This window comes from Myotis nattereri, assembly GCF_964212035.1.
Source record: "Myotis nattereri genome assembly, chromosome: 2".
NCBI classification, from domain to species: Eukaryota; Metazoa; Chordata; class Mammalia; order Chiroptera; family Vespertilionidae; genus Myotis; species Myotis nattereri.
In genome coordinates this window covers 105,534,120-105,549,790 of record NC_138076.1, presented here as the reverse complement: position 1 = coordinate 105,549,790, position 15,671 = coordinate 105,534,120, and the positions used below count along the sequence as shown (strand labels likewise).

Here is a 15,671-nt window from a genome sequence, read left to right as displayed (position 1 = left end):
AGAAAGGTTACAAGAAATAAAGACGACATTATGTAGTAATAAAAGCCTCAACACAGAAAGAAGTTATAATGATTATAAACATTTACACACCTAATGGTAGACTAACAAAATATATGAAGCAAAACTGACAGAACTGAAGGTAGAAAGAGACAATGCTAAAATAAGCATTGGAGTTTCAACACCCCATTGTAAATAATGTACAGAACATTCAGACAGAAGATAAGTAAGGAAACAAATATATCAAGCAACACAATAAACCAATTATTCCTAACAAACATGCACAGAACACTCTACCAAACAACAACACATTCTTCTCCAGTGCACATAGAACATTTTCTGGGGTAAACCATAAGCTACACCACAAAAGTAAGTCTCAACAGACTTAAAATGGCATATTTCATACAAAGTATTATCTCTGACCAAAATAGGATGAAGTTAGAAATCAACAACAGAAATAAACTGGAAAATTCACAAATTTGAGGAAATTAAACATATGATCAGATCAGAAAAGATATCACAAGGGAAATTAAAAAATCTTAGAGATGAATGAAAAAAATACAATATACCAAAACTTAAGTGATGTGGCAAAAACAGTGTTAAGGCAGAAATTTGTAGCTATAAAGACAGGTCATGTTTATATACTAGTACTATGATATTATACAGACTATCACTTTATTCCGCCTCTGTTGCATCACTGCTCTCTTCTTCATCACTATTAGTCCCAGACAAATCAATTTCTTCAAGTTTTATTTTATCACTGCTGTCTTCTGAGTCACTGTCTACATATGTGAGATCATCCTCAGGTTTTCAATGGCATTGCTGATTCCACATTTCTTGAAAGACTTCCCAATCACTCTCATTTGACACCATACCATGTGTTTAGGACCCAATTGCAGACCTCGGTAATGGTCGTTTTTTTCACTCTTCCTGTCAATGTCAAGTTATCATCTGCTTTTTGCATCTACTCCATTCTTCTCTCATCAGGGCTTTAAATAGCCTGTTGGTTAAAACATCTAGTGGCTGTGGCTGACCTGTAAGTCCACCAGAATAACTGCGAGGAGTGTTTGCAAAATCTGTTTGTCTTTTCTGTTAAATGTGCTCAGAACTAATCACAGACAAGTAGAGCTGGCTTCTTTAAGAGCCCCCAGGTCTTCTGGACCAAACCTTGGCACACCAAACGGCCATAATGTCTTGATTCATTCATCCCTTCTATTGAACTTGCACAATAATGCCAGGTGGTATTATTATCTCTTTAGGATATGTTTTCCTCTTAAAATTAAGCATTGGAGGCAGTTTAGTACCATCTGTACAGCATGAAAGCACAGCAGTATAGTGTGTCTTTTCATGGCCACTTGTTTTGATTGCCTCTTTTGATTCCTTTCACATCAACAGTTCTGTTGGCAGGCATATCAAAATTGAGAGGCATCTCATCCATGCTTGCAATCTGACTTGGTTCAAAATCATATTTTTTCCTAAGTTGTATGACATAGGAGTAGCATTTTCTGAGCTAACTTTGTTCATGTTCTCATGGTCAATCCTTCTCTTCTCATGAAATTGAAGCACCATTTCGCCTTTCCTATAGAATCAACAATGTTCATTTCACTTGCAAACATTCTTGCCTGACATTGAATAAGCTTGGGTGACACACATAAGCCACTTTGGTGCTGCTCCACAATCCAAGTCTTAAGCCTCTGCTCCAAGTTTTCCCATTTTGCTGGTTTCCTCTAAAAGCCTTCTTCTTTTTTGGCATCTTAAGGAGTTGTTCTTCCTGTTTTCTCCACTGTCTGATCATACTTAGTGAGAGGAGGTTCAAATTGTCTCTCTGAAGCTCAATTTCCATGCTCTTTTGCATAGCTGATTACATTCAGTTTGAATTTTGCAGAGTAAGACAATCGCTTACCGGTATTTACCTTTTTATTTTTTGACATCTTTATGGGCTCAGAACGCTCTGGTCCCTGTTGAATCTGTGCACTCTCCACCTTCACCTCCAATTACGGCATCAGCTAACATCAGTAACAATAAGGTTTGTGATTGGAGAAATCCTGTTTGACAAGGTATGGGCAGCTACGCACCCACGGCTCCCTCCTCAGCTGACTTCCATGTATAAGATGCTCCTCGATTTTCAGTCTAACGATTTTAGAAAAAAATTAGTGTCTTATACATGGAAAAATACAGTATTTCTAGTACCAGATCATTATGACCACAACAGTCTGAAAAGACTGGGTGGATTTGGCCTGGGCCATCAGCTACTATACTCATTTCTTCTTCACCTACATTCCTTTCTATGATGTCCTGGGAGCCATCCTTTTCTTCAACTTCATCAGGTTCCTGGAGAGCCACTGGTTTGTGTGGGTCAAGCAGATGAATCACATCCTCATGAAGAATGACCAAAAGCCCTACCAGGACTGGTTCAGCAACCAACTGGCAGCCACCTATTATGTGGAGTAGTCCTTCAACGACTGGTTCAGCGGGCACCTCAACTTCCAAATCAAGCGCCACCTCTTTCCCATTATGCCCTGGCACAACTTCCACAAGGTTGCCCCCCTGGTGAAATCTCTGTGCCAAACACGGCATCCAGTACCAAGTGAAGCCGCTGCTGAGGGCCTTACAGGATATCATCTGGTCCCTGAAGAAGTCTGGGGAGGTATGGCCTCCACAAATGATGCTGCGGCCTTCGGGTATCCATGGGGAAGGGGGAGCAGGTAGGAATGATGGCCAAAGGGAGAAGTGGGTTTTTGTTCGGAGGAGTGTCCATGAGACTGGGATATATGTTGGCTCACAAACCCCATTTTTGGTCTTGCTCCTGTTTTCCTCTCTATTTTCCCTTCACTTTGCCCTCAACACCCTCCTTCATGGGACCCACCCTCAGTCAGTCTCCTGGGAGCAGAGAGAAAAGGGGTTCCAGACCTGCCTCCACTCTCTGCCCCTATACATCTGCTAGACCAGAGGCCCACAGATGTGCCTGAACCCCCTGCAGTCTGGCCTTCAGGCCTCACACTCCCTTCATTCTCCCTCAGCTGTAAAGTACAGGTGAGACATGGGAGGCCAACAAGGGCAGAAGCTGCTGGGGAAGGTGGGTCAGTGGAGTGTTGTTCAGCTTTATTGTCTTAAGATGGCGGTGTCTAGAGAACACCTTACAGATAAAGAGGAATTAATCAGGGGAGCTTTATGTTGCAAAAGATAGAAAGAGGAAGGGGAGACCATAATAAGGAAGAGGAGAGAATGAGGGAAGATACAGGTAGGTTTGTTCATCTGATCACAGGAAGATAAGAATCTGAAAGATTCTATCTTGATGAAATTTGAATTAGACTGGGAGGGAGAGTGGTCAGAGCTTTGAGGAACAAAGAAAATATAGGAAGTAGGGAGAGACTGGGAAATCAGGAGTCTTCTGAAATACTGGATAGAAAACAGGAGACAAGGTGGCGGCGGAATACGCAGATGCGTCCCAGGGCTTGTCCTGGAGCAAATGGAGTGAGCAGCTGAAACTAATAACACCCACCCCGAATTGGCAAAGTATACTCAGCTGGTGAGACAGTTTGCAGCTGGGAAGGGCAGAGTTCCCCTGGAAAGGTAAAAACCAGGAATCTGGGCAGGAAAGTTTCCCAGACCTCTGAGCCCAGAGCGTCAGAGGGAGACTGTGCTGCACACAGCCGCGCCTCTTGGGACAGGCACAGCCCCTGACTGTGGAAAAGACATCCGCAGGACTGTTGGCGCTGGGGGATTTGAGATCTGGTTTCCATAATTACGGAGGACTGAACCTAAAAGGGGCAGCCTGAAGTGCTGACCAGACCATGCAGTGCCGGTAAGAGAGGAGCTCACAGAGACTCAGTCTCCCCCGTTTCTGCGGCCGGTGTTTGTTTGTTTTCACTGAACCCTGTTCATAGGACATTTCGGATACAGACACTCACCCGTGCTGAGGAGCGGGAGAAGGTGCAGACGAGTGGAATCTGGGGAGAGGCCGGGGAGAGAAGGGGGGCCAGGAGAAGTGGCAGCAAATTGAGTGCTGAGTCACCCCTGAGCCCAGGACCTGGGCAGCCATTTTCTCCTAAAGTTATAACCTCACCCCTCCCTCCAGCCCCTAGGCAAGGAATACAGCCACACCCAGATTCCACCCTGAATGAGATGAAGGACTAAAATAATATGATTAGTCCCTGGGAGTTAACAGGGTCTGGCCTATAGAGGGGCTTTCAGTCCCAGCAATGACAACAACAACAACAACAACAAAAAATCACAGACATTCCAGAAAACTGGGAACTTAAGCCACCCAAAGGAATGACATTTCAATTTTTCATTTTTATTTTTTTTATTATTATTTTGTTACCTTCTCTCTTTTTTTTTTTGCTTTTTTCTTTGTTCTCCTTTTTTTGTTTGTTCCTTTATTTCCTACTTCTTTTCACATTATTTTTTTCAACCACGTGAGCAGCAGACATATGAGCGGCGGCGCAATCTTGTCCAGGGAGCATCAGCCCTGTGAGCAGCCTGCCTCGAGCCTAAGAGCAGCAGCCTCATGTGGCCTGGCTCTGTCCAAGGAGCAGCAGATGTGTGAGCGGCCCACTTCCCCGTCCGAGGAGGAGCAACCACGCGAGCAGTACAACCCGTCCGAGGAGCAGCAGCCACACGAGCAGTCTTCCTACGCCTGAGGAGTGGCAGCTCTGCGCAGCCTGCCCCCATCCAAGGAGCAGCAGCTGCACACACCCTGCACTAGTCTGAGGAGCAGCAGCTGCACAAGCATCGTGCCCTTGTCCAAGCAGCAGCAGCCACACGAGCAGCCTGCCCAATCCGAGGAGCAGCAGTTCTGCGAGTGGCCTGGGCCCATTCGAGGAGCAGCAGCAGCCCATCCCGATCCGAGGAGCAGCAGCCACACGAGCAGACCGCTGATGTCTGAGGAGCGGCAGCCCTGCACAGCAGCCCTGCGCAGCACGCACCGGTCCAAGGAGCAGAGCCACAACGGCCTGCACCTATCTGATGAGCAGCAGCCGGGTGAATGGCACGTCTCCATCTGAGGAGGAGCAGCCACACGCGCAGCTCACGCCCCTCCAAAGAACAGCAGCCTTGCAAGAGCTCACGCCTGTCCGAGGAGCAGCAGACTTGCAAAAAACCTGTCCAAGTCCTAGGAGCAGTAGCCCCACAAGCAGCCCACCACATCAGAGGAACAAGAGCAGCATGCAGCCCGCCCCCATTCAAGGATCAGCAGCCATGTGAGCAGTCTGCCCCAGTTCAAGGAGTAGCAGCTGCGTGTGTAGCCCGCCTCCATCAAAGGAACAGCAGCCTCGTGATCGGCACACCCTCTGTCTGAGGAACAGCAGCTGTGTGTGAAGCCTCCTCCCACCAGCCAGAGGAGCCACCACAGCTGTGAACAGCACCCACCAGAGGAGCTGCTGCCAACTGAGGAGCAGCTGCTACCACAACCACCCAAGGAGCAACCACAGCCCGAGGAGCCACTGCCACCCAAGTAGCAGCCCCTGAATGACTCAACATCTAGATATGTCAGTGAGATCAAACATGGGTAGACAAAGAAACCCCCAAAGGAAAGAAAAGGAGGACTTGCCAGAAAAGCAGCTAAGTGAAACAGAGGCATTCAGCATGACAGAAAAAGAATTCAGATTAAAGGTCCTAGAGCATAAACTGGATGGAGGAAAAAATCAACAACTTATGCAAGAAGCAAGAAGAAACGGATGAAAAAAATTAACAAATTATGTAAGAACCAAGAAGAAATGAAGAATGATATAGCTGCAATAAAAAACACCATTGAAAGTATCAACAGTAGACTAGGAGAAGCCGAGGACCGAATTAGGAAATTAGAAGACAGGGAAGCAAAACACACCCAAACAGAACTGCAATAGGAGAAAAAAATTAAAAGACAGGAGGAGAGCCTAAGGGAGCTATGGAACAGCATGAAACAAAACAACATACGAATAATAGGGGTGCCAGAACAACAGAAAGATTAACAAGGGCTGGAAAACCTATTTGAAGAAATAATGTCAGAAAAATTCCCTGAGGTGGGGAAGAAAAGAGTCACACAAGCACAGAGAGTCCCAAACAAGGTGAACCTGAAAAGACCCACACCAAGACACATCATAATTACCATGGCAAATGCTCAGGACAAAGAGAGAATCTTAAAGGCTGCAAGAGAGAGAAGGAAAGTTACACTCAAGGGATCTCCCATTATATTATCAAATGATTTCTCAACAGAAACACATCAGGCCAGAAAAGAATGGACGGAAATTTACAAAGTGATGCAAACCAAAGGAATGAATCCAAGAATACTCTATCCAGCAAGGCTATCATTCAAAATTGAAGGGGAAATAAGGAGCTTCACAGACTTAAAAAGGCTAAGGGAGTTTATCACCACTAAGCCAGCAATGCAAGAAATGCTAAAGACACTGGTGTAAAAAGAAGAAATAAAAAGCTATGAAAGAAAACAGGCACAAAAAATAAAAATGGCTACAAACAAGTACCTTTCAATAATAACTTTAAACATAAATGGACTAAATGCTCAAATCAAAAGACATTGAGTGGCTGAATGGATAAAAAAATGACCCATATATATGCTGCCTACAAGAGACCCACCTCAGAATAAGGGACTCACACAGACTGAAAGTGAAGGGATGGAAAAATATCTTTCAGGCAAATGAAAATGAAAAAAAAGCTGGGGTAGCAATACTTATATCAGACAAAATAGACCTCAAAGTGAAGGCCATAACAAGAAATAAGGAAGGCCACTTCATAATACTAAAGGGATCAATACAACAAGAGGATATAACCCTGATAAACATACATGCACCCAATGCAGGAGCACGCAAATACATAAAAAAACTCCTGCAAGATATCAAAGGGAGAGATCCACAACAATACAATCATAGTAGGGGACTTTAATACACAACTGAAATCACTGGATAAAACCTCTAGACAAACAATTGGCAAAGAAACAGCAATCCTAAATGACTCACTAGATCAGATGGACTGAATTGACATCTTCAGAACATTTCACCCCTAAGCCACAGAATATACATTCTTTCAAGTGCTCATGGGACATTTTCAAAAATAGACCACATATTGGGTCACAAGCAAAGTCTCCTCAAATTAAAAAGATTGAAATCATACCAAGCATCTTCTCAGACCACAATGGCATAATACTAGAAATAAACTACAATAAAAACAATCCAAAATACTCAAACATTTGGAAGCTGAATAGCATGTTATTAAATATTGATTGGGTTACCAATGAGATCAAAAACGAAATTAAAAACATCCTGGAAACTAAAGACAATGAAAACACAACAATCCAAAACCTATGGGACACAATGAAAGCAGTCCTGAGAGGGAAGTTTATAGCTCTACAGGCCTATCTCAAAAAACAAGAAAAAATGGTAGTAAATCATCTAACTCTACATCTCCAAGAACTAGAAAGAAAGCAACAAGAAAAGCCCAGAGTGAGCAGAAGGAAGGAGATAATAAAGATTAGAGCAGAAATAAATGACATAGAGACCAAAAAGACAATACATAAAATCAATGAAACCAAGAGCTGGTTCTTTCAAAGGATAAACAAGATTGATGAACCTCTAGCCAGGCTCACCAAGAAGCAAAGAGAGAGGACCCAAATAAACAAAATCAGAAATGACAGAGACGAAATAAAAACAGATCCTACAGAAATACAAATGATTGTTAAAAAATACTATGAACAACTCTACTCCAACAAACTAGACAAACTTGAGGAAATGGACGTAGTCCTAGAAAAATACAACATTCCAAAACTCAATCAGGAAGAATCTAAAAATCTCAATAGGCCAATAACTATGGAAGAAATTGAAGCAGTCATCAAAAAGCTTCCAGCAAACAAAAGCCCAGGACCGGACGGCTTCACAGGGGAGTTCTACAAAACATTCAAGGAAGAGCTAAAATTTATCCTCCTCAGACTATCCCAAAAAATTCAAGAAGAAGGAAAACTTCCAAGCTCATTCTCTGAAGCCAGCATCACCCTATTACCAAAACCAGGTAAAGACAACACAATAAAAGAGAATTACAGGCCAATATCCCTCATGAACATAGAGGCCAAAATCCTCAACAAAATCTTAGCAAATCGGATCCAGCAGTACATCAGAAAGATTATACACCATGACCAAGTAGGATTTATCCAAGGGATGCAAGGATGGTACAATATCTTAAAATCAATAAATGTGATACATCACATAAACAAATTAAAAGAAAAAAAACACAGTCATATCAATTGATGCAGAAAAAGCATTTGACAAAATCCAACACCCATTTTTGATAAAAACTCTCAGCAAGGTGGGAATAGAAGGATCATACCTCAACATAATAAAAGGCATATATGACAAACCCACAGACAACATCATACTCAATGGACAAAAACTAACATCATTTCCCCTATGAACAGGAACAAGACAGGGATGCCCCCTCTCACCACTCCTGTTCAACATAGTACTGGAAGTGTTAGACATTGCAATTAGACAAGAAGAAGAAGAAATAAAAGGCATCAAGATTGGAAAAGAAGAAGTAAAACTGTCCTTATTTGCAGATGACATGATATTATACATAAAAAATCCTAAAGACTCCATCAAAAAACTATTAGACTTAATAAATGAATTTGGCAATGTAGCAGGATACAAAATTAACCCCAAGAAATCTATGGCATTTCTATACACCAATAGTTAACTTACAGAGAGAGAGACTGAAAAAACAATCCCATTTACCATCGCACCAAAAAAATTAAGATACCTAGGAATAAACTTAACTAAAGAGGTAAAAGACCTCTACTCAGAAAGCTACAGGACATTGAAAAATGAGATAGAGGAAGACATAAACAGATGGAAGAACATACCATATTCTTAGATTGGTAGAATAAACATCATTAAAATGTCCATACTACCCAAAGCAATCTATAAATTCAACACACTTCCCATTAAAATACCAACGGCATATTTCACAGACCTAGAATGAACTCTCCAAAAATTCATCTGGAATAAAAAAGACCCTGAATAGCTGCAGCGATCCTGAGAAAGAAGAACAAAGTAGGTGGGATCTCAATACCAGATATCAAGCTGTATTACAAAGCCACTGTTCTCAAAACTGCCTGGTACTGGCACAAGAACAGACATATAGATCAATGGAATAAAATAGAGAGCCCAGAAATCGACCTGAACCAATATGCTCAAATAATATTTGACAAAGGAGGCAAGAACATACAAAGGAGTCAAGATAGTCTCTTCAGTAAATGGTGTTGGAACAATTGGACAGATACACGCAAAAAAAAATGAAACTAGACCACCAACTTACACCATACACAAAAATAATCGCAAAATGGATAAAGGACTTAAATGTAACATGGGAAACCATAAAAATACTAGAAGAGTCCAAAGGCAACAAAATCTCAGACATATGCCCAAGCAATTTCTTCACCGAAACAGCTCCTAGGGCATTGGAAACTAAAGAGAAAATAAACAAATGGGACTACATCAAAATAAAAAGCTTCCGCACAGCAAAAGAAACCAACAACAAAACAACAAGAAAGCCCACTGCATGGGAGAACATATTTGCCAATGTTATCACCAATAAGGGTTTAATCTCCAACATTTATAGGGAACTCATACAACTTAACAAAAGGAAGATAAACAATCCAATCAAAAAATGGGAAAAGGACCTAAATAGATACTTTTCAAAATGGGACATTCATAAAGCCAATAGACATATGAAAACACGCTCAAAGTCACTAATCATCCGAGAAATGCAAATCAAAACAACAATGAGGTACCATCTCACACCTGTCAGACTGGCTATCATCAACAAATCAACAATCGACAAGTGCTGGAGAGGATGTGGAGAAAAAGGAGCCCTCCTGCACTGCTAGTGGGAATGCAGACTGGTGCAGCCACTATGAAAGACAGTATGGAATTTCTTCAAAAAAGTAAAAATGGAACTCCCATTTGACCCCGTGATCCCACTTCTAGGAATATATCTCAAGAAAACAGAAACACCAATCAGAAAGGATATATGCACCCCTATGTTCATAGCAGCACAATTCACCATAGCGAAGATCTGGAAACAGCCTAAGTGCCCATCAGCAGATGAATGGATTACAAAACTGTGGTACATCTACATGATGGAATACTACGCTGCTGTAAAAAAGAAGGAATTCTTACCTTTTGCAACAGCATGGATGGAACTGGAGAGCATTATGCTAAGTGAAATAAGCCCGTCAATGAAGGAAAAATACCACACGATCTCACTCATTTATGGATAATAAAGACCATTAGAAACTTATGAACAATAATAGATACAGAGGCAGAGCAGCCTCAAATAGACTGTCAAAGTACAGCGGGAAGGCCGGGGAGGGTAAGAGATCAACTGAAGGACTTGTATGCATACATATAAGCATCACCAATGGACATAAGACACTGGTGGGTAGGGGAGTCCAGGGGATTGTCAAGGGTGGGAAAAAAAGGAGACATATGTAATACTCTTTGTAATACTTTAAGCAATAAAACAATTTAAAAAAAAAGAAAAGAAAACAGAAGGCAAGCGCCTGCAGGGACCAGTCAGTCAACATGAATGACAACAAAGCCATTGAGTCCCACTCTGAGGAGCATCAGAAAACATAGCTCTCTACGCTCCGAAAACGATTGCTCGTGGCTAAGTTTAAAACCTGGGTCCTTTATCATTGGGCTCTTGTTTTCTTGATGACACAAAGAGGTAACCAGAGCTGGGCAAAGAAGCAGGTACTTGGTAACTTACCTAATAGTTGCAAAAAATCACTACAATAAACTCTCAAACTGGAAGTTGGTCACATTCTTACTAACGTAGGCAGTGCCCTCAAGTAGGTAAAAAAGTAACACTTCTACATATTTTTGGTGATGAGCATGCTATTCAGTACTTGGAAGTCAAAAGACATTCTGAAATGGTAATATAGAGTATTTATGTGTTCTTTACAGAAAGAAGTGATTAAGTTGTCTTTTGAACCCTTTAGAGGAAGAGGCTGGAGATAAATACTTTCATAACTCTGAAGGGATGCACAAGAAACTGACAACATCAGTTGCTTTTGGAAAGGGAATAGTGGTCAGAGAGAAGGGTGGAAGACTGTTGTTTCTATACTTTTACTATGAACTGAAAAATACCTCCAGAGTCAAAGATCACAATAAAAAACTGAGAGAAAAACTGCAAAAAAAAGGGGGGGGGAGGGGAATACATTCTCTAATTTCTTTCTACATAAAGTTTTTATTAACAAAGATTTATTTTTTCCCACCCTTCCTCAACACATTTTGAGGCAACACCATATATTAGTCTCTCTAAGCTGCCCACTGCTCTTGTTAAAACTACAGGCATACTGGATTTCCAGTATCTGTTAAGAAAGTACCCTGGTTTACTCTCAAAGGTTTTTTCATTCTCAAGGTAAATCTTACATTCCCACTTAGAGAGCGAATATCTTATAGAGACAACCCATTCATCAGGAGCTGCTATTTGTCCTAAAACTTTAATTACATAGTCAGAACTCAGCAGACAAACTAGATAATAAATTTTAAAAAGACCTTTAACTCACAGTGACACTCAAACAGGTTTGCAACAAAGTAAACTCTAGTGCCTAGTCTTAATTTAAATCAAATTATAATGCACTTTGAGAGAAACCAAGATGGCGGCATAGGTAAACACCGGAAATTTCTGCCTCACACAACCACTTCAAAAATACAACTAAAAGACAAAATGGACATCATCCAGAACCACAGGAAGGCTGGATGAGTGGAAATTCTACAACTAGAAAAAAAGAGAAAAGCACACTGAGACTCAGAGGAGGTGTGGGAGTAAAGTGCAGAGGTACAGAGGCGCACATGGAAAGGGCTGGCAACTGAGGAGATGGTTGCCTTTTTCAATCAGGAGGGAGTCTCATACTCCCAACTGCTCTGAACTCCAGTTCTGGGCGAGTCTCTGGGGACCCAGACTCATACGGGGAGAAACTGGACTGTCTGGCATCAGTTGGAACTCAAGGGCGGCTTTCTCACAGAGGTGCTTGCAGCAATTACCGCGAAACACTGAGACCCAGGACCTCTTAGGGCAGGACTGAGGGGCAGCCATAGCTGCTTGCTCCACCCTGTTGATTCCCTGAGACCCCACCCCTCCCAAGCAGTGTGCAGAGGTTTTTGCATATGAATGACCTGGCCCTTTGCAATCTACAATCACCTAACAAATTGCAGCTGGGTCAGAGAGACCCAGAACATCCAAAAGAAGGCCCAAGGTCCCACAGCAGCTTGCATTGCTTCACAGCTGGGCCTCATCTAGGCACCTCCAAACCCCAAACAAGGATGGGAATCTGCAGATCTCTCCATAGCTCCTGCTGGGTAGCCTCAGGAAGAGGCTAAGTTAGCACCTCCTTAGAGATCCAAGTGCCACTGTGCGCAGTAGTCAGAGTGGGACCATCCAGATTACAACTCCTCAGATCCATAAGGGACACACTCAGGGGGCAGACTCAGTGAGCACCAAAGCCCCACTGAAGCAAGCCTTTCCCCATAAGGGTGTCTCCAGCACAGAAGTTCTCCCACTGTAGACACAGCTGATTCTCACAGCCAATTGGCCTGGAGGTCAATTCTTCCCTGTGATACCAACTACAATCAAGGCTTAACTACAACAAGACTGTGCACAAAGCCCACAAAGGGGTGCACCAAGAGTGTCCACCTCAGATAATTGAGGAGGCTGAGCCACTGGGCCCTATAGGACACCTAGCACAGAAAGCCACTCTATCAATACAGGGAAGCATAAAAAATGCGGATACAAAGAAACAGGTCACGAATGACAGAAACGGAGGAAAGCAAACTACAGGATATAGAGTTCAAAACCACAGTTGTAAGGTTTTTCAAGAATTTTCTAGAAACTGCCGATAAATTTAGTGAGACCCTCAATAAGTCTAGTGAGACCCTTGAGGATATGAAAAAGGACCAAGTAGAAATTAAGCATACACTGACTGAAATAAAGAATATTATACAGAGATCCAACAGCAGAATAGAGGATCACAAGAATCAAGTCAAAGATTTGAAATAAGAAGAAGCAAAAAACACCCAACCGGGCCGCAACTCCTCCAGCGAACATGGCGCTCTGAGCTTCAAGGGCCGTGCGGGCTGCGGCCTGCAGCCTGCGCACCGCGTGGGCGCCCACTGCGCCCTGCCTGCTGTGGCCCTGGGGCCTGAGGGCGGGCGCCATCCGGACGCTGCACACTGGTCCCAATCTGCTGTTGGTGCGTAAATTCACAGAGAAACATGAATGGATAACAACCAAAAATGGTACTGGAACAGTGGGAATCAGCAATTTTGAACAGGAAGCACTGGGAGATGTTGTTTACTGTAGTCTGCCTGAAACTGGGACAAAATTAAACAAGCAAGATGAGTTTGGTGCTTTGGAAAGTGTGAAAGCTGCTAGTGAACTATATTCTCCTCTGTCAGGTGAAGTAACTGAAATTAATACAGCTCTTGTAGAAAATCCAGGACTTGTCAACAAATCTTGTTATGAAGACAGTTGGCTGATCAAGATGACGCTGAGTAACCCTTCAGAACTAGATGAACTAATGAGTGAAGAAGCATATGAGAAATACATAAAATCTATTGAGGAGTGAAAATGAACCCACCTAAATAAAGTAGTCTGAAACAACTTATCTAGCATAGTTGTCTTAAATTAGTGGTGGATAGAAGATTTAATAATTCCAATGAAAAAAGAAACTACAACAATGCTACTGGATGAAAATACCCCTTAACCATCTAATGATGGCAGATAAATACAATGTGCATCTTTTCCACAACTCCCTATGGTTTTTAGGCTAGGCTACAGTTACAATATTCAGAATTCCTGAAATTATCCATGGTAAAATCTAGTAATAAAAATTATTTCAAGGATAACATTGTTATCTTAAGCCTTATATAATATTGTAATTTGCTTACTTTGGTCTCTGGATTTGGGTCACAATACTTAATGATTTTTCCATTGGAAATAACAGGCAATAGATAAAAGTTTTTGTTGTTACGGTGTCATGTGATGAACAATACTGTCTCAATTTAGCAATTACTGAGTTTGCTGGTGCTATTTTTATACACTGAAGTAGCATCCTCGCAGGAAAATAAGTTTAATAATAAAACATTCAACTTCATTAAAAAACAAACAAACAAACAAAAAACACCCAACCGGAAAAGCAAAATGAAAAAAGAATCCAAAAATATGAAGATAGTGTAAGGATCCTCTGGGAAACTTCAAGCGTACCAACATCCGAATTATGGGGGTGCCAGAAGAAGAGAGCAAGATATTGAAAACCTATTTGAAGAAATAATGACAGAAAACTTCCCCTACCTGGTGAAAGAAATAGACTTACAAGTCCAGGAAGTGCAGAGAACCCCAAATAAATGGAATCCAAAGAGGACCACACCAAGACACATCATAATTAAAATGCCAAGAGCAAAAGACAAAGAGAGAATCTTAAAAGCAGCAAGAGAAAAACAGTCAGTTACCTACAAGGGAGTACCCATACGACTGTCAGCTGATTTCTCAACAGAAACTTTGCAGGCCAGAAGGGAGTGGCAAGAAATATTCAAAGTGATGAATACCAAGAATCTACAACCAAGATTACTTTACCCAGCAAAGCAATCATTCAGAATTGAAGGTCAGATAAAGAGCTTTACAGATAAGAAAAAGCTAGAGGAGTTCATCACCACTAAACCAGTATTATACGAAATGCTGAAAGGTATCCTTTAAGAAGAGGAAGAAGAAGAAAATGGTAAAGATACAAACTATGAACAACAAATACACATCTATCAACAAGTAAATCTAAAAATCAAGTGAATAAATAATCTGATGAACAGAATAAACTGGTGATTATAATAGAATCAGGGGCATAGAAAGGGAGTGGACTGACTATTCTTGGGGGGGAAAGGGGTGTGGGGGGTGCGGGAAGAGACTGAACAAAAATCGTGCACCTATAGATGAGGAGGAGGGGGTGAGGACGGAGGGGGGGGGTGGGAACCGGGTGGAGGGGAGCTATGGGGAGAAAAAGAGGAACAACTGTAATAATCTGAACAATAAAGATTTAATTAAAAAAAAAGAAAATAAGCAAATGGGACCACATCAAAATAAAAAGCTTCTGCACAGCAAAGGAAACCATCAACAAAACAACAAGAGAGCCTACTGCATGGGAGAACACATTTGCCAATGTTATCTCCGATAAGGGTTTAATCTCCAACATTTACAGGGAACTTGTACAATGTAAAAGGAAGATAAACAATCCAATAAAAAAATGGGCAATGGCCTACATAGATACTTTTAGAAAGAGGACATACAGAAAGCCAATAGACATATGAAAACATGCTCAAAGTCACTAATTATCCGAGAGATGAAAATCAAAACGACAATAAGTTAACACCTCACACCTGTCACAATGGCTATCATCAACAAATCAACAAATGACAAGTGCTGGCGAGGATGTGGAGAAAAAGGAATCCTAGTGTACTGCTGGTGGGAATGCAGAATGTTCTCCCAGTGGTGCATATGGAGTTTCCTCAAAAAACTAATAATGGAACTTTCATTTGATCCAGTCATAGCAGCACAATTCACCATAGCTAAGATTTAGAAACAGCCTAAGTGCCCATCAGCAGATGAGTGAACTAAAAACTCTGGTACATCTACACAAT

General features: G+C 41.8%; 1 protein-coding gene across 1 annotated transcript; it reads left to right on the top strand.

Moving 5' to 3' along the window:
- Positions 1-2,511: 2,511 nt before the first annotated feature.
- On the top strand, positions 2,512-13,612 carry LOC308513802 (glycine cleavage system H protein, mitochondrial-like; the record flags this gene model as incomplete). The annotated part of the gene is made up of 2 exons (XM_081083923.1): positions 2,512-2,678; positions 13,111-13,612. 2 exons carry the CDS (start codon positions 2,512-2,514, stop codon positions 13,610-13,612), a joined length of 669 nt encoding a protein of 222 aa, XP_080940049.1.
- Between the last annotated feature and the right edge of the window lie 2,059 nt (positions 13,613-15,671).